This window comes from Zonotrichia albicollis, chromosome 9 (genome assembly GCF_047830755.1).
Source record: "Zonotrichia albicollis isolate bZonAlb1 chromosome 9, bZonAlb1.hap1, whole genome shotgun sequence".
Lineage (NCBI taxonomy): Eukaryota > Metazoa > Chordata > Aves > Passeriformes > Passerellidae > Zonotrichia > Zonotrichia albicollis.
The window spans coordinates 20795752-20814792 of record NC_133827.1 but is presented as its reverse complement, the minus strand read 5'-3'; the positions used below and the strand labels follow the sequence as shown (position 1 = coordinate 20814792).

General features: G+C 48.0%; 1 protein-coding gene across 2 annotated transcripts in view; it reads left to right on the top strand.

Moving 5' to 3' along the window:
- HDLBP (high density lipoprotein binding protein) overlaps positions 1-19041 on the top strand; it is a 39139-nt gene that overhangs the window by 1669 nt on the left and 18429 nt on the right. The window contains exons 1-5 of one of the 2 annotated variants that reach the window (XM_074546878.1): positions 11957-12086; positions 16200-16267; positions 16839-16951; positions 17811-17965; positions 18402-18617. In XM_074546878.1, coding sequence (XP_074402979.1) covers positions 16876-16951; positions 17811-17965; positions 18402-18617 — 447 coding nt within the window. In that variant the 5' untranslated portion in view covers positions 11957-12086; positions 16200-16267; positions 16839-16875. Of the gene's footprint in view, positions 1-11956; positions 12087-16199; positions 16268-16838; positions 16952-17810; positions 17966-18401; positions 18618-19041 lie in introns of those variants that run through there. The other variant, XM_005489512.4, reaches the window with a different exon arrangement.

Below are 19041 nucleotides of genomic sequence, written 5' to 3'. Positions count from 1 at the left end.
CTCTCACTAGATCTGAAACAGTAACTGGTGGGATGTGACTGCAGGGTGGCAGAGGCAGTGTCACCTGCCAGCCTGAGCTTTGCCACTGCTGCTCAGCTAGTCCAGATCATTCTCAAAGGACAGCTTCTCAAGTAGCTTCTGTAAGAAACACTTAAAGATTGCTCCAGGGTTTTTTTATGTAGCTCATTCTGCTGTGTCCACAGCTGGCAGTGTGATACACACTCCTGTCTCCTCCTTTGCTGCAAGTTAAGCTGATTTTTTTTCTGTTGGCTTATTTTTCCTCTCTTCCCCAGTTTTGCCTGATAGGGTGGAAAAAAAATGACATTTCTTCTTATGATTTTGAAGGCTAATCCCTATTTTTTCATTAGTCTTACTTACCTAGACTGGGATGAGGAAGGTTTCCTCTTGAACTGGAATTTGAGCATAATGTTGTTGTTGGTTGTTGCACAGCTTAATGGCAACAATAATAACTTGATTTTGGTAGGTTAGGGGAGGTTATTCTTAGTCAAGTAGCTGTTCTTTTTCCATTTAACATCAGGCTACCTCTGAGGGCAGTATGGTCTGTTAGAAGAGAGCTTTGTAACCTTGGGCTTTGCATAGCTGTTATCTGAGTGGGAGCCATCCCAGACAAGGCAAACTGTGCACTTTGCACCTTTTTATTGAAAATTGGGGAGTTTTACTGGCTACAGTATTTCAGGTGATACTGCCTGTTCCAAAGCATGTGATTCTTTTTGTACACAGAAGCTTGTTAAGCTGATACAAATACACTTAGGGTTGTGCTGCTGTGAAAATTTGGGTAATTCCTCCAATCAGATGGTCAGAATAGTCAGCAGTGGCACTGGGACCAGTCCAGAGCATTCAAACTGAATGCAGGTGTGTGGTTGGAATCACAGGATCATTTAGGATGGAAAAGACTTCCAGATCATCAAATCCAACCCTTCCCCAGCTCTGCTGTGTTCAGCACTGACCATTCCCACATCCAAACATCTCAAACCCTTCCAGGGATGGTGGCTGATGCTGCTTCCCAATATCCAATCTGAACCCTCACTTATGAATGAATTAATGAATGGTTCTCTTACCATAACTGGGAGGGTTTTGTCAATTCCAGTGGTGGGTTTGTGTAGAGTATCATATTTATGTGGAAATGTTTCTCTTTGAAAAAAAAGTCACTCAACAATGATTCAATTTGGTTTTGTATTCAAGAATTCTACAGAAGGAAATCCTCAGGCCTTTATTGTGCAGAGCCTGTAAAATAAAGCTCAGAGTGAAATAATGAGACTGGCAAGTGTTCCCATGGGTGTTTTGAACCCTTAGGGGAATGTTGTTACAGTCTTGACAAAGATATTCAGAGTAGGGGAGAATTCCCTATCCCTGGAAATGTTTAAGGCCGGGTTGGACAGGACTTGGAGCAAGCTGGCCTAGTGGAAGCTTCCCTTCCATGACATGGGGTGGAATTGGATGGTGATTAAGGTTCCTTTCACCCCAAACTAACGTGTGATTCTGGGATTCTGTGCACCACTGAAGAAGCTGCAGCAGGGTTTTTAAAGCAGGCTGAAGAAAATGTGTTCACCCAGGAGGTAACAAGCCTGACTTGTCCAGGAGCATGGTGCTGGGAGAACTTCTGCAGCATGAGTCTGTGCAGAAATTAAGTAGGTGTTATTGTATTAAAATATGAAAACAGATAAAGAACAGACAGGAAAATAAACCCCAGCTGCAGGATTAAGTCTCTGTTCCTCTTCCTAATTACCCTACCTTTGAAAGCAGAATGCTATTGTGTAGCTTGTTGGGTTTTGCTCATGTTTTTTTATTTTTCTTATTGTTTTTTCTAGGCCTTTGGTCCAGAAGCCGTTCCTGCAGGGTGTGTGGTGTTGATTGTGGCCTGTGAGGCTGCATTTGGAGGGGGAGGGAGGGCCTCTTGAGGAAGGGATTGCAGAGGACTCAGGACACCTGGAAGTGGTCTCTGGCTTCCAGGTGTTCATGCTGGACTGGTGATTAAGTCAAGAATCTAGGGCTTGTTTCAAGAGCTCTTTCCATTTTAGAAATTCCTAGCTTTAGAAGAACAATTTTGGGTTACTAGCTTATCGTGGATGTGGAATTAGACCTGAGAAATTTGCATTTATATTTATATTTGTATTTATTTGCCCTTTAGCTTTAAAAGTAAGCAGATTTTTAGGATATAAACAGTCTATTAAAATCTTGTGATTTGCATTCTCATCTTAAATGATAAGTCCTGAATGCCTGATGAGTTTAGTGATCTTTTTCCAGATCTTCCTTCTGTGCACTCATAGTGTGACTTCAGTGGGAGGAAATCACAAAGTCAGGCTGGAAAAAGATGTATCAATAAATGGGGAGGAAAATTTCCAACCAAAGCGAGGGGAAAAACTGAGTTGCTAAAGGATTTATGTGTTTAAGGTTTTAATTGCAACAAGGAGGAGTAATCAGGCTGTGATTAGTGTTCTGAGTTTTTCATAAAAAAGGTGTGTTAAAGCTGAAATACTTAATTTGCCCTTCATTTAGGTGATGATCTGTGGTGTTTCTACCTACACAAACTCTGATATTTTCCCAGCAGTCTTGCAGAAGTACAGGAATGACTTGTGGCAGCTGCCATATAATACAGATAATTCTCTTTAATCCTGCTTCTAGACTTCACTTGTCTCTCACTACTGATTCTGTGTTGTTGAATCTTGCATCTGGTAGATCTCTCAAGCCTCAGTGATACCTACTAATATTTTACAACTTCTTTCTGGCTATATTAGCACGTGAGTAGCTCAAGTACACGTAAGCACTCCTTGGTGCAGAGGGCTGACCTTGGCCACAGCTGCCTGGCCTGGGGGAGCTGCCTGTGCTGCTGAGGCACAAGGGAACCAGGGGTTGGAGCAAGGAGTTATGTCCAGCTAGAGGCACAAAAAAAATCAGGGAGAAACCTGAGAGAAAAGATAAACCACAAAAGGCTCATCTAGAGGAAGTCATAACAAGTTTAACTTCAGTGGAAAAACAGCACTAGAAGAAGGGAAGGGATTGGTTCAGTAACTGCAAGACACAAAGAAATGGTGACTCACAGGAAAAGTTTTGCCTTTGAGGGGATTGAATAGCACAGGCATATTTGTGACCTCCCTTAAATGATGTTGTTTAATTTAATTGCAAAATAAAATGGATTTACTTGTTGACGCAGAATGGAAGTAGTACCAGATTCTCTTACACCCCACAGCAGTGTCTGGAGCTGTTTTCCAGCAACAATTTTGCTGTTTTACTGACAATTTTTCAGTGATGAGAGAACCACTTGGGATAAGTTTGAGGATGGAAAAAATAGATTTATTTAGCATTGATGAAAGAAAATAGATAGACCCATCCCCCCACCCGAATAAAAGACCCCAACAACAAAAAAAACCTCAAATATGGAAACAAAGCCAAACCAAGAAACAGAATTCTCTAAAGAACTTGTCAGTGTGATTCTGGTAAAAGTATCCACACATATATAACTTGTGTGTATGCCACATCTTTTATCTGCAAGGGAAATACTTGTGAAGAAAAGTCTCTGGGAGTCATCATATCATGGTAATTGATAATTGTGTGCTCTGAATTCAGCAACATCCCAGCAAATAACTGGAATTTAGGGAGGAAAGACTTGGAAGCCTTTGTGTTATGACTATTGCAGTCCTGTTTGGAGGAGGCAGGACCCAGCCTTCTCTGTGTTATTGAATTGATAGCTGCTTGTTGAGGTCTCTCTCAAAGGAAGGTTACTGGGATCATATCTCCCAGTAAATACCACGAGGCAGGTATGGCTGACTGTCACACAAAGGTAACCTCTGGCGTGTTTCTCATCAGGGATTGGATAACAAATAATCTCCTTACATCATTCAGATCTCAGGCTTGGTGCCAGCTATTGGCACACAGCATGGGCATCGCTCCCCTGCCCCTTTTCCCCACCCATGCTGGTTTTGGTTGCCTGGTATTTCAAAGGTTTTACTGCAGGTTGCTGTAAAAATCTGCAGAGGCTTTTTCAGAGGAGCACTGACTGCCTTGATGGCCAGAGCTGGATTCAGGTGCTACCACCTGCTGTAGCATCACTTACTTCATCACTTCTGCTTTTTTGTAGTCCTGTGTTTTTGTATATCCCTGCATTTGTAGCACTGGGAATTGAACTGGATATTTCACAAAATAAACTGGATATTTACCAAAGATGAGTAACAAACAAAGCCAAGAGCAGGCTGTGTGGCCAGAAAAGGGACCTCAGGCATGGGATGGGTACATGTGTTGAATTAGAAAAAAGGAAGAGAGTAAGGGATGGAATTAGCATTTCCCCACTGGCAGGGACAGAGGCAAAGCCAGGGAAAGCCACTTTGGGGGAGCAGGCCAGGAGTGATTGCAGTGAGCTTGTTACTGCTTGCCCCAGAAGCTGGGGGGCATTTTTGTGTCTCCAGTGGCCACTGGAGATGGTGTGGACTGCCTGACTTCCACATTTCTGAAAGAGAAGAGCAGGGTTCTGTTGTTTGTACAGCAGCCCCAGCAGTTTCCATTGCTCAGGAGAAAGTAAGTTTGCTGTTATCTCTGTGCCAGTGATAAAGTTGAATGTAAACCTGTGCTGGAGCAGTTGAAAGGAAAACTGGAAAGAAAACTCTCAGAGCAGGCAGGGTGAGAGTGGGAATGGGAATGTATTATTGTTGACCTGGTAGTGCATATGCCTTTGTTTCCCAAGTGAATACTTCAGCAGTTGGTGCAGTGTGCTGGGATTCAGGTGTTTGGTCTTACAAGGACCCTTGGAATGTGTGGAGAATAGCAAGTTGGAGGTATATGACTATTGCTTAAAAGTAGAGCTGGTTATGTAGCATTGAAAAAGCTTAAAAGTGATTTTTTAACTCTTGCTCTTATAAATAGTTTCATTAAAATCCTGAATAGATGGCTCTGTTGCTTGCAGCATAGCTGTGGGTAAAATGAGAGCAAGCAGTGAGTATTTACAGAAGGTTAGAAGTTCTTGCAAATTTAGGAAACATTACTCCTCTATTTTATTTGAAAACTCCTCTTGCTCAGGACACCAGTCCAAGTGGGTGGAGGACTGAGCAGCATGAGGTAGCAAAACAAAAAAATTGTACCCAAAATGGTTCATGTCCTGTCCCAGTTCAGCCCAAAGATGAGCAGGGTAGAACTGGGAATGATTCAGTTATGAAAAGGGGTTTTAACTGTAAAATAATATTATTTGTAACAATTAGGGGGAATAGTTTTACTCTGAGTTCTCCCTATCTGTCTTTCTCTCCTTTCATAGCAGGCTTAGAGTGGCCTTGCAAATTTGGAAGGGAAGACTGTCTGGGTTTTTCACTGTCAGTTTAGATCACTGTGATGTAATTCTGTCTAACACATGAAGAGCCTTTTGCTTGGCCTAGTAGAGATTAGGAATTAGTGCTTGTCTGTGGATATGCTGAGCCCTGTTGCATGTGCTATGAATAGGACAAAGGGAAGGCAGTGCTTAAATAGTGAGGGGCTGAGCATTGCTTTGCCAAAGTGGAAGTCATTGCTTTTCCAGTTGGAATCAGATATTTACTTTAATGCTTTTTCAGAGGAATTGTTGCCAAACTGAAGGTGGGTTTTTTTCATTTTTAAATAGTTCTGTCCTGCTCCAAACACAGCACTAGCCTCCCTGCAAGTTTCAGGCTTTTATTCTTTCAAGTGTTTTGTTTGTCATAATAATTCTGACTTTTCTGGGTTGTAATTTCAAGCTGCTTATTTCATCTGAAAGATAGAAATAAAGAAAAATAAAATTTACAGAATTAGAGAGTCTCTTGAAGCCATGTGACTTGGGAAGCTGGAATTCAGAGCAAAACATACCAGAGCACATAGAAGTTTATAAAAATGGAGCTCTGGCATTCTCTTCTCTTCGTTATCCAATAAACATTGTGAACTGAAGAATCTTTAAAATCTTTTAAGGAGTCTTGAACAACTTTGCTGAGGTTTTTTTTATATAATACCTCAAATCAAAGTAGCTAAGCAAGATTAAAAAGAACTGGAACCCAAACAGAGTGGACAAAACCAAATGCCTGTTTACATTTTTGCTTAAGTTGCAATTTTTCTGCTCCTGCCCTGAAAAGTGGCACTGGGGAGGTCTCATTTAGTTTGCCACTGTTCTTTTTTATTTCTTTGTTTTCTGTATATATTTATCCAATCAATATGAAAAGAAGTGGTTGTTGTTGTCTTTATAAACTGCTGTAAGCAAGAATTTAAATTCTGCCCTGCAAAATATTAGGTAAAGAGTACCTGGAGGAGGGTCTTAGTGGATCTGGAGACAGGTTTGGGCTCAGGGACTTAGTTGACTTCATATTTTCTATGTATAGGACAGTTAATATAGTAAAAAGGTAAGTTATGGCTTGCAAATTCCTTGCCTTTTCAAGCTAGGTGATGTAGAGTGGATGAGAGCTGCATGCAGCATTTCTTTAAAAAAAATTGCCACGTGTTCATTTTATAGTGCAGTGGCCAATGGAGAGAGATCAGGAGACACTGAAAGGTAAACAAAAGAACTTCAACCCAGTGGCCAAAGGAGAGCAAAGTAAGTTTCCATTTGAAGAACAGAAAAAAAAATAGTGCATGCTTTGTTCTGCAGTGTCTCCAAAATGCTCTTTTCTTGGGTAGCTGGGATATTAGCAGGCTTTGGAAAGCACCTCTCAGCTCACTGATTGTGGAAGATTTTTGTTCCTCTGCAGTGTAGAATGGCAAGCAGTGCTGCAGCACCACTCAGAAAGCACCTGGGAGTGATAAGCACACAGTGTGCTGGTAATTTAAACTAAAAAGCAAGTTCACATCAGCGTAAAAAGCTAACATTGAAATTCCAACTGCAAGTAAGAAACCTTTTTTCACTGTAAGGATAGTCAGGTGTTGGAATGGGTTGCCCAGAAAGTTTGTGCAGCTAGGAAGGTTTTCGAGACCTGAGTGAGGAAAGCCCTGAATACCCTGGTCTGACCCTGCTTTGAGCAGGCCCCAGAGTCTCTGACTCCATGTGTTGCCAGATATTCTGAATTTCTGTGATTTCTGTGCTGTTCCCACTTTCCAGGCAATATATTTGGAATCTTTGTTTTCTGAATCACTTTTTCCATTTTGAGTTAAACCAGTGTTTTGCTTTACTGTGAAACTGGAAGATACTGTGTTTTACTTTATCGCTAATGTTTATTCCTCATGAAAATGTTTATTGGCTCCCCAAGGCCAGCAGCCTGAAATTTGCTTCTACTCCTTAGCAACTTCTTGAAAGCCATGTTTATGTTAAATCAGATTTCTCTCACAGTGCAAGTGGAAGGGCAGACTCAGATTGGTCCTCTGTGGCTTCCTTCTGCTTTGCTTTTGAATTGATTTTATTAAAGTGTCCATTGATTTTTATTTTTTTTTCTTTCTGATGTCTGAAAAGGCATTTGTTTTGTCACAGCACCTGACATCCAAGGATCACAACATTCTGAACAACTTGAAATGAAATAATGAGTCCACAGAGAAAATCAAGATGCTGTGTGTGTGTACAGCCAGGCCAACCAAGACCATTTGCTGGTCAATTCACCAAATCTGCAGCAAATCCAAGAGCAGAGCTTGAGTGTCTTTACTGGTTTTTTTTTTTTTCCCCATTAAATCTAATTTTTCTCATAGTGTCCCTGTGTAAAGCCAGCAGCTTTTCCTCCCTCTGCAGTCAGAAGCCTGATGCTCCTTGTTCGCTCTAGAACTCTGTCACACCAGTGAGTTGCTCCTGTTCTTCCTGCCTATTCTGCATGCCCCTTGTTACAGAGCACCCTGGCATAGCCCAGGAAGGGCAGTGTCTATATTCTTTGCTAGCTGATGGTTCCATAATTTTATTGTCAGTTTTAAAGACCCATATTTGCCTGAGAGGCCTGCTGAGGTTTGTCTTTTTTCTTCCATATCCAGTCAGCTCTTCTGTTCCTGCAAGAACATTGCCCTCAATAAACAGTGTAGGTTACCAGGAGAAAGGCAAGTGGTGTTGCACCCACCTGGGACCCTGTATTTTCTACCACAGATCCTGTGTGAGACAAACACAGTCACTCATCTTCCTTCCACCACCCTCTCTTCTTCACAGCATCACTAAGTGATTGGAGCTGGGATTAGTGTCTGGGCTTGGGTAGACTTTTCTCTTTCTACCTCTAATTCTCTAATTGGGTATTTACAGTGGGCCTCTGAAGATGGTGGAAGCTGCATTAAGTACAGCCAAGGGCAGAATTTAGCCTACAGAATCATCTCTTCCCAGCATTGATGTGAGTGGGGAAGATAGGTGTCTGATTTGCACATCCCTGAAACTTTTCTTCCTCATAGCAAATAAGTAAAAACCAATCTCAGAGACATAAGCAATGTGGACTCAGTTCAATCATTTCTTATGATGAAACATTTTTTATTCTCTTAGCAGAACTATCCATATAGTTTGACTCCAAACTCCAGTTTAACAGAGCTTTTCTGTAGAAATGCCAATGTTCTGTTGGAAGATCCCCTGGCTTGCCACAGCGATAGCTGTGGAGCTCAGACACGTATCCTGCTTTGGCTGGGACCCTCAGTACTCCCTGCCATACAAGTGCCCTGCATCCTGAATCCTCTTTTGCTTGCTTTTTCTAGTGTGATGCAAAGTATACCCCCAACCCTTTTCTCTTAATGCCACTGGCAAGGGATGTGCTGCAATGGATGCTTTCAGGGGGTAGCTCTTTTGTGGTGTTCTCTAACTTGAGGGTGTGGGATAAGCACCCAGAGTACAAAAAGGGTGCTTATTTGTACAGTTTTAGAAATCTGGAGTTATATTTAACAGGAAATAAAATCACAGCACACACTCTTTGGAACATACTTGGGTTGCTTTCCAAATAAGGCTTTTGGTTTCTGGCAGGAAAAATAGGGCTCTGTTATAACAACAGAAAATACGAATAGGCCAGAAGAAATGCTTTCAAAATCCCAGCTCAGCCGAGGGTGGCTGTGCCAGGAAAGACCAGCCTTTTTGCTCCAGTACTTTAAGGTGCACTTTCCTTTCCCTTCCCCAAGAACTCTGGGCTGAAGTGATCATGGAAAGCTTCTTAACTCCTCAGCCTTGCCTTCACATGGGTGAACACATGTTCCAAAAAAACAACCCCCAAACCAGTTCAGTGTTACTTTTATCTCTCTGTGTGTTTGATGTTTTTGCTGGTCCCATTTGTGTCCTCCCTCAGACTGGTGATATGAGCTGCCACTCTGATAAGCCGTGGAAACTACACACTGCCCAATCCTTTACCCTTTCTGCCACTTCTTGGTGCTCTCTTTGGGAGGGTTTTTTTCCTTTATTCTAACAAATAATGAAATTGGGGCCTATAATGCTGCCAAAATACAGGTTGCTTGAGGGGGAGTGGTAAGTTAGGTTTGTCAAGGGGTTGGGTACCTTCTTCTGTCTCCATTCTCCTCAGCTACCAAAAATTCCTGCACCTGGCTTGTAGGGGAGCCATTTTATACACATCTCCATGACAAGTGTATTTTTAATTTATTTTTTAATGTGAGATTACATTTTTGGGCAAGTCAGTAGACAGAACAGACCTGAAGTAATCCCTGCAAACCCCTCTCTACCCACACTCCATGGCCTCATTGAAGAAAAGGTATGGGATGGAACATGCATGGTTGATGTGCTGGTGGGAGCAGGAGGTTGAAATGAGCCTTCTGGCACCCTCTAAATGTGTTTTTGCCCATGCACAGTATATTGCACTGAATGTGGGAGGAAAGGTGAGATTTTCCCCTCATACACACACCTCTTTCCTTGTGGAAGATCTTCCTCTAAGGAGAACAGCCTGTGACACGTTTCCTTCAGCAGAAATCATTATTTGAGGGTGGCACACAGGTGCTCCAGGCCTTCCAGTAGCTTCTGGGACTGGCAGACTTCCCTCCCACCACTTGCAACTGCAAGTAAAGGAAGAGCAACAGGCAGAGGAGGATTGTCTCTTCAGCAGACCTGCAGAGGAAGCTGTGATAGAAGCAAGAAATCCATAATGACCTGGCAACCCATGGCTGCAGCATCACTGTGTAGAGAGAGCAGGAGAGAGCCATGCTGGTGTCCCAGAGGCACAAGGTGACATGTCCCCACAGAGGGCCTCTGCTGAACCAGATAATGAGATGGAGGTGAGGGAGAACAGTGTTGGTGCTTTGGTAGGCTGGAGGTTGTGATGCTTCTCTGGTTCCCTGGCTCAGGGGATTGTGGTACTTGCTCATGTTAGAGTTAATTGGAAGTTAGTGTTGAGAGGAGCTTTGCACTGGGGAGATCAACATGAGGGAGCAAAAGCACCTGAAGAGCATCCTGCACCTTAAGCAGGGTTCTGAGTCCCAAGTTACAGCACCCTGCACTGCAGCTGCTGCCCAGAGTCTGGAGGTGCTGAGGTGTGCCCAGGTCTCTGGAGCTCTGCCTTTACATAAACCCCCAAGAGCCTTGGCAGGCACCAGCCTGCTTGGGGGCTTAGGGGCACTGGTGGCATCCACAGCCCGGTGCTTTGTGCCAGAGCAGCCAGAGCCAGCTCCTGCAGCAGCCATGACGTGGCAGCAGTGATAACTGCCTTTCTGTGGAGATCCCCATGCCTGGAGTGGGATTCCTGCATCCTCCCAGAGAGAACAGGCTTTGAGGGGAGATCTGGGCTAGGGGAGGTCACAGAGGTGCCTGGCCATGGTGTCAGTTCAGTCCTGATGACTGTTCACTGTTCAGCAGACTTCCCCATTTCACCCACAAGTGTATCTTTATTTATAGCTATAAATTGTTTGTGTCAAAAAATTCAAGTGTTTTGATGATGTTCTCCCAGCCATAAGATAAAAAGAGGAGAAATGGAGAAATCTACTCTTGTTTACTAATAAGTAATAATTTTACTAAAGGCTAAATACCATACATGTTTCCATAAATACAGTGCATGAAATCTCTAAAATTTACTGCGTGTACTCAAAAGCAGTTAACCCAAAGACCTCAGATTTTTGTGGTCAGAGCTCCACAGAGCAGCTTTCATTTTGTTTGCTAGGATCTGGGAGTGCTCTTTCTCAAGGTGGGAATGAGAAAACCAGTCACTAAGTGTAAGTTATAAATTATTAGAAAGATTAATGCCGTGTAGGAAAATGAGCTAATGCAAAAATCAGTTCAAATTGGATGCATTTTTACAGTGATGGGAATGGGACAGGGTTTTTTCCTTGGTTCCCTGAGGGTGCAGAGCTAATAATTAAAAACATCTATATTGCACAAAGTAATAAACATCCTCTGTGCAGGAAAGGAGGGTATTGTGCTTGCTGGCTTGCCTTTCCCCTCCTTCACTCTTCCCAAAAAATGGAATAAGAAGAGGAGTGCGGGTTTGGGGGTTTTTTTATTTATTATTTTATTTTTCCGGGGGATTGTGTTGTGGTTTTGGGGGTTTTCTATGGTTTTGTTGGTTTTTTGGTTGTTTTTTTTTTTTTGTACTCTTGCTCTTACCTTGCCCCTCCTGCCTGCCTGCAGCCTTCCTTCGGGCAGCTGCTGCTCTGACAGTGTGTGCAGGAGGAGGTGGATCAAGGGGCCTCTCGGGGCTGGGGCCTCGCTGTCCCTCTGCACTCGCGGGACCTGGCAGGAGCCCCAGCTGTTCGCTCTCTTCTCTAAGCCGCGGTTTTCAGGCTGATCGGAGCCCTCATGAGCCACTGCTCACTAACCCTGCGTGATACCGGGCTTGCCCGGAGTGGGTAATCCTGAGCTCCGGGGCTGGGTAAGGGCCTGCGGGCGGCTCGGTGCTGCCGCTGGGCTGCGGTCGGGAGGCGCGTTCCGCGGTGAATCCGCACGGAAGGTGCGCAGGGCCTGTACCGCGGATATCGGCGCGGTTCCGGGGCGCAGAGCGGGCGGTAGCCAGCCGCGATCCGCTTCCCTGGCCGTGCGGGAGCGGGGCCGCCAGCAGAGCCGCAGGCTCCGGGGCCGCTCGGCCGCAGCGGGGCGTCCCCGGCGGCGCAGGGCACGCGTGGCGGGCCGGCCCCGCCGGGAAGGGGCATGTCCCGCTGACGTGCGGCCCGGGGATTGGCAGCGGCCCGGCCTATATAGGCGGCGGGGCGGGCGCCGCGCCGTTCTCCCAGGAGCGCTCCGTTTCTCCAGAAGGGCGGGCGAGCGGGCACCGGCCGGAGTGAGTCACGGGGGACGGGGGGCGGCCCCTCCGCCGCGGCCGCGGCGCCGACGTGGAGGCTGGCGGGGAGGCCCGGCCCGGCCTGAGGCGGCCTTGCATCTTCCCCGGGGCACCGACGTGTCGGCGCTGCCTGCAAAGTGCGCGCTAACTTCCCGCCGGCCGGGCCGGACAGGGCAAAGTCCGGCGAGGGAGGGCATCCGGCGGCGGGAGGTGGGGAAAAGTCTGGCCCCGCGGCGCGGCCTCGGCCGCCGGTGGCATGGCTGTGCCGGCCGGCAGCAGCTGCCGCGGATGGCCGGCAGTGGGGCCGCGCCGATGGGGAGGCCGGGCCCCGCGGCTGCCTGGGGAGGGGGCGGCCGGGCCGGGCCGAGGCACGGTGTGGACCCCGTCGTTGGTGGGAGAGGGTTAGTGGCGCAGACGGAGGCGGCTCCATGCCGTTCCCGGCCGTCTTGGGGTTTGATTCCGATAGGAGCCAAAGCGGCCGTAGGCGAGTGCTCGTCCGGTGTTGGTCAGCCCGCGGAGCGCCGGCGGCGGGCAGCCCAGCCTGCCGCGGGCCGAGCGCTCCTCTCTCCTGCCGTGGCTATAGAAGGACGAGCGCCCTGGCCACCGTCGGCGGGGGGAGGTGCCAGCGCCGGGCCCGGAGCCGGCCGTGCCCGCCGCGCTGCCCGCCACCGGCACCATTCCGGCGGCCGTGCAGCCGCGCTCGGGGCTGTCACTGGACCCCGTGGGAGCTCCTGCCCCCCGCTCGCCTGATGCGGCCGCCCCCGGCCTGCAACCCTCAGGGCCGCGGCGGGCTGGGGCTGCCGGCACTGGGGCTGGGGCTGCAGCTGCCCCGTGGCACCGGCCGCGCCCCGACCCCGTTCCCGCACGGTCCCGGTGCGCTGGGCGCGCCCCCACCGCCCCCTCTCGCTCGGCCCCGCGGGGGGCGCGGTGACAGCGGGGCCCGCCGGGCCCTTTAAGGGCGCCGCCCCGCCCCGCCGCCCCGCCCCCGGTGCCGCCAGTGCTGAGGTGGCGCTGGCGGCGCCGCCCGCCCGGCCGGCCGGGCCCGCGGGGCCTGGCGGCTCCCCCGCCCCTCGGCCGGGCACGGCGGGGCCGAGCGGACCGGCAGCCCCGTGCCGCTGCCCCGGGGGTCACGGCGGCGGTGCGGGCCTGGGTAGGCTCCGGGCACCGACTGCCCCGGCGATGCCCCTGTCCCAGCCCCGTGAGAGGCGCCGTCTCGGGCTGCCCCACCGGGCCGGCCAGCAGGACGCGGCCGCGTGCACGTCCTCGGTGGCGGGGCCGCCACAGGGCTCCTCCTGTCCGGGGCCAGACGCGGCGGCGGGGCCGGCGCTGGTGGAAGAGTAAACATGGGGGATGGGTCAGGGCTGCCCGCGGCCAGGGCTGCGGTCGGGTTGCACTCTGTGATGCATTAAGTCGGGAATCGCTACGAAGGGAGACTGCGTTCTGCCACACAGCAGCTGTCTGTCAGTGTGATCCCCTCCAAACCAGGGGACCTGGGCCTTCAGTCGCTGAGGGAGCCCGTCGGTTTTCAGAAAAGAAGTATTTTCATGTGTCCACTCATCAACCAAGAGGTTGCCCTGTCCTGGGTGAACCTTTGACAGAGCACAGTGCCTACCAGCCCAGACCTGCTGCTGTGTGTGTTCTCACTGCATGGCGTTAACAAAGTAATAATGTTTGTATTAAATATACTTTTAAATAACATGTAACTGACATTTCCGTCCACAAGAGCTGCCTGTATTGGCAGTGTAACTCATGACTTTGCCTTTGTTTCTCTTCATACAAATGTGTCCCGTGTGATTAGGTCTGGCCATTGCTGGAGGTTATTTTTAGGATGTTTCTCTTTATTTGAGAATTCGTTCTCTTTATTGAAATGTGCTCTAGACTTCTGTAACTTTATTTGGTGCACAAGGCCAGTGCTACAGGCAGTGTATCAAGCAGGCAGTTTGAAACCTGTTGACCCAGTCAGCTCCATGCTGGCATGACGTAGCTGTAACCTTAGTTTCAAAACCTAAGTGGGAAGCCAAGGAGGTGTAAGATCCAAATGCAGTGCTTGAACTGCTGGTTTTGATGTTGCATTTAAAATACCATTCTAATGGTTGCCTCTGATTTTGGCCAGAGATGAATCCCTGAGGCCTACAATATACCAGATGCTTGGAATTGCTGGAGATGAGGAGTATTTGTTCTTAGCTTCTTGTATGGGTGACGAAGCAGAAATTCATATGGTTTAATGCTGCCCTTTGATTCTGCATTCAGTGTCTGGCTGCTCTCTGAGGTGGAGGCTGAAGGAGGATCTGTGCAGCTGCTGTGTACACAGTGAAACCAGCAGCTGTGCCTTGAGGTTGTGTCTTTCAAGTAGGTGCTATATTGGGTGTTGTTCACTGACTTTTTATCCTTACCCTCCTCCTCTAAGGAGAAAAATACATGCAAGATCAGCCAGGTGGTGTTTTCTGGAGAAATGAGAGTTATAAGCACATCTGTGCCTTTAGCAAGGCTCTGGCCAGGCCTTGACAGCTGTTTGTGATGTCTAGCATGCCTCTCCCTCCTGCCTTCATTTGGAGCTTGCCACAAGGTGGTGGCACCCTCGTTAGTGACCCAAGGGGCTGCAGGAGCTGCCACAGAGTCTGCAAGCCTTGGGGAGATAGTCTGGAACAGGTGCCATGGCCGTAACTTGCTTTCCTTGGATCTGCAGCAGCTTGAGCAGCACAGGCATGTACCATGGACACATAACCATGTCTTGCACTGGGGTGTAACCCTGGACTGCAAGGAGATTTCTGCAAGATCAGGTTGCTAGCCACCCTTTCTGTGCAGAGATCTGCATTGCTGCAGCAGCTGTACTTCAGCAGCATGACTGGCTGTCCCAGTACCTGCTGCCTCATTCCTGGATTAATTGCAGCATTAGCTCTATTGCTCTGACAGCACAGTTTGTGCTGCCTTCTGCCTGTTCAAGGCATGTTGAAGTAGGGTAAAACAATGGCCTTGGCTGAGGTGCAGATCAGGCCTGGATGACTCTGTTGCATCACTGTTTTCTCTGTTCTTCTCTCCTTTCCTTCTGCCACCATCAGCCTCCCTTTACTGCATCACAGCTCAAGCATAATGGGAGACACCCCATCAGCAGCACTATGTTTTTAGGAGTGACCCTGGTTTTGGGAGCCTTTTCAAACATATTGGAATGTCAGAGATGGCAGCTGCCACTTTGCTGAAAAGCAATCAAGCTGTACAGAAGATGGTCCAAGCAGCACTGCAGGGTGTGTGTGGGACAGCAGCCTCTTGTCCCATGAGCAGGCAGAGGCACTGGGTTTTAGGAGAGTGCCAGTCTGCAGAAGCACACAGAGCAGCTCTGGGGGGCTCTGGGTGTGGATATTGTACAACTGACAGTGTGTGTACTGTACTGACTTTTACATTTTCACTTGTATTCCTAAGCACTTTCTCAGTAAATCTGCAGATCCAGGTTCAGGAGATGGAAGTCCTTTCCCAGCAGTGTATTTTTCTTCCTGGTTCTGCCTCTTGTACACATTTAAAATAGTCCATGTAAACCAGTGTAAATTTTCTTCTTCAAACTTTCAGATTTAGGCCTGGAGACAGAATTTAGTGCCTGGTGCATGATCTTATTGCAATAAAAACTGCAGAGCTGGACTGCCCAGCAGCTGAGTGTTTGCCTTGGTTTGTGAGGATGTCTGTGTTGATTCACCCAAGCTCCACTGAACTACATTCCTAACTTGTGACTGATGGCAGGGCTGTTGGCAGGTTTTCAGGTTGTTAGTCTCTTCTGACTAGAGAAGGTCTTGCTTGCAACCCTGAAATTTCATGTTTTGAACATCTGCTATTAATTGATTATATTTTTGCCTGATATTGGATGGCTACTCTTGTAGCCAGTGTGGTGAAAGAGTAACTACTCCAGACTTCCTGCTGTGAAGTTGGAGTAGATAGTGGCACAGCTAGTAAAATACAACAGGTGTCATGTGTGGGGAGATGCAGCTGGGTATGAGAGTGTTTTGGGTAAGGTGCAGCTTTGAAGCTACAGGCAGTGCTCTGTTGGAAGTCACAGTAACAGGGATGTCATGTTTTCTGTTGTCTTGGACCTAATTTATTTATTTTAATTATTTTTTTTCTCTACAGCAAAAGCTGGCAGGCTGACAAACAGGCAGCTTACAGGACGGACTCTCTGGCTACTGACCATTTAGCTGGTAAGTTTTTACACCATTTAGCTTCTAAGTTCTTATTTTGGGGAGCCAAAGATCTTGCTGCTGCTGAGCTTGCTAGTCAGAGTGGTTTTCTGAGTGTCTCCCTAAGTCAGGCACCTAAATAAGTTTCTCAAGAGGAGGAAACAGCTTCCTGGGTCCTTTCTCTTTTATCTCTAGGAGTGCACCATGGTCTTGGACTGACTGTCCAGATATTCACATACTCATGTACAATTGCACACCATTAATAATTAATAGATTAATGAGATTGTACTCTAAGTTTAATTAGAGTATGCTTTAAAAATTTGTGGTGTCCCCCTTTCCAGTGACCTTCTTAGGTTACACATCCTTTGCCTTCTTAGGGAGGAGCTCTGGTTTTGGTGACCACTGTGTAGGGAGGAAATATCCCCCCAAAATTCCTGTTTCAACAAGGAAATCAGGCAGCCAGTGGGCCCTGGGGGTACTTTTCAAGGGGAAGACTGGAAAAGTGCTCAGTAACAAGTACTTTGTCTTCCTGGGCTGACTTTGTTCACCCTGGCTGCTGTTGGTAATACTGTTGCCACTCCATCCCTCGCAGTGGCATACCCGGATTGTGTGTGGGTGGGAAGTCGACAATGAGCTCTGTGGCAGTTTTGACCCAGGAGAGCTTTGCTGAACACCGCAGCGGCCTGGCCCAGCAGCAGGTGAAAGGTGAGTTCCTGTCATGTGCCTCTCAATCCAGACTGCACAAACATGTTAAAATTGTGCATTTTCCTTCCATGAATTAGTGTTTTACTGGACTAGCTGTCCACCCCCAGCAACACAGTGGTGGTGCTGCACAATGAGGAGATGGGCCTGAACACTTCAGAGAGTTCTGGCTAGCAGTGCTCTCAGCCCTGGGATGGGGCACATCAAGAGTGGGGCACTGAGCTACATGAGAGCCTCGTGGATCAGTGTGCTGGGCTGTCATTTCCAGCCTTTGCTCAGCCAGGTGCTGGGGGTGGTCACTGACCATACAAACTGCCTCTGTGGTGGGTTTTGGCTTCCATTCCCAGCTGTGAGCTGCCCCATTTGGTATGGCCCAGTGCACATAATGTACAGGCATACAGGCTTTCCCTAGATTTTGCCCTAACTATAGTCCTTCTCTGCCCTTTCCCTAGACTTTGCCCTAACTGTAGTCCTTCTCTGCCTTTTCCCTGGGCTGATGTTTGTCTTATCCCCTTCTGACCTGCACCCTTTGGTCCTTTCACTTCTTTCAGCTCAGCCTGTTTTCTCCTAATTGAACTCCTCTTGACAGAGTTGGCAATAAGGTGCTGTTCATTCCCTGCACCCCCTGTGCCAGCTCAAACAAGGCTGGTGGTTTGTGGCATCCACTGCAGTCTGTGCTGTGCTGATGTCAGTCGTGCTCCAGACTTGGCAGCCCCATAGGCATAGTTGTAATAGGATTAATAGCAGGGCACAAGCCATTTGCTCTCCCTTGTTAGTGGTGCCTAATTACAATTGCACTGCCTGTGAACAGGGGCATTTCTGCAAGGAAAGTGACTCATTTGCCCTATTTGCTTTACTCCAGTTACAGCTTTAAACTCTGAAGAAGAGAATGATCCTCCAACCTACAAGGAAGCCTTCCCTCCACTCCCTGAGAAAGCACCATGTTTGGAAGCTGCCCAGGAACCTGCTGGTCCCTGGAGCAAAATTCGACCAATAAAGGCTTCTGTCATCACTCAGGTTGGTGGAGTGGATATCTTATCTCCTGTCTTTTCCCCACTCCCCAAAGTAGGTGAAGTGAAGCATTCTCTGGAGTATGAAATCCTTGGTATATCAGTCAGCCTCTTTGTTGTATTTTACCCTGGTACTGCAGCTGAGAGCTAGGACTGCTCTGGAGGGGAGGGATGTGTTGGAATCCCTGTTCCACAAATAGCTGAAGCAGGCCCAGAGGGAGGATTGCAGAATTCCTGTAGTGAGTGCTAATCCCCCTTTAGGAAGAGTCCCAGTGTGGGGCAGCCTGGCTGCTGAAGTGCTCCTGCCCTTCCCTGGGCACAGCTGCACAAACCTGGGGGTCAGCTTGCCACCAAAGTCCTGCATAGCCATGAGAGAGAGAGGAGCTGTCAGGCAAAGCACACTGACAGCTTGCTGTGCTCTTTTTGTGTCTGTGGCTGAGCAGGTGTTCCATGTGCCGCTGGAGGAGAGGAAGTACAAGGACATGAATCAGTTTGGAGAAGGGGAGCAGGCCAAGATCTGCCTTGACATCATGCAGAAGACAGGAGCTCACCTGGAGCTGTCTCTGGCAAAGGACCAGGGCCTTTCCATCATGGTCTCTGGCAAGCTGGAAGCAGTCATGAAGGCTCGGAAGGAAATTGTTGCTCGGCTGCAGACTCAGGTGAGGGCAGCTAACTGTTTCTCACTTGATCCTTGCTCTTCCCCAAGACTCCTGAATGCTTTGAGACCCTTGGGTGTGTGCTTATAAGCCAAAGAGGTGTTATTAGATGACTAATTCAGCTTTGCCATATATTTTCAAAGCATACAGTTGGCAATTTGGAATGGAAATGAGGCTTAAAATAGGGTTCAAAGCTAATTACAGGCCATGGTGTTGCATGAAGGGTGGAGTCTTCAACCTGTGACTTTGTGCTGAGGTGCTGGTGCTGGCAGGGTACAGGCCCCTCACACAAAATTCATAGTGTGTGAGAACAGAGTGGTGCTTTCTCTGAAGTCTTTCAGAGAAGAATGTGGAGGGATGAGAGGAAGAAAAATAGAGAAGATGGAGTCCTGCCAAATGGTGGAAGTTTCAGATTGGGGTTCTGAGT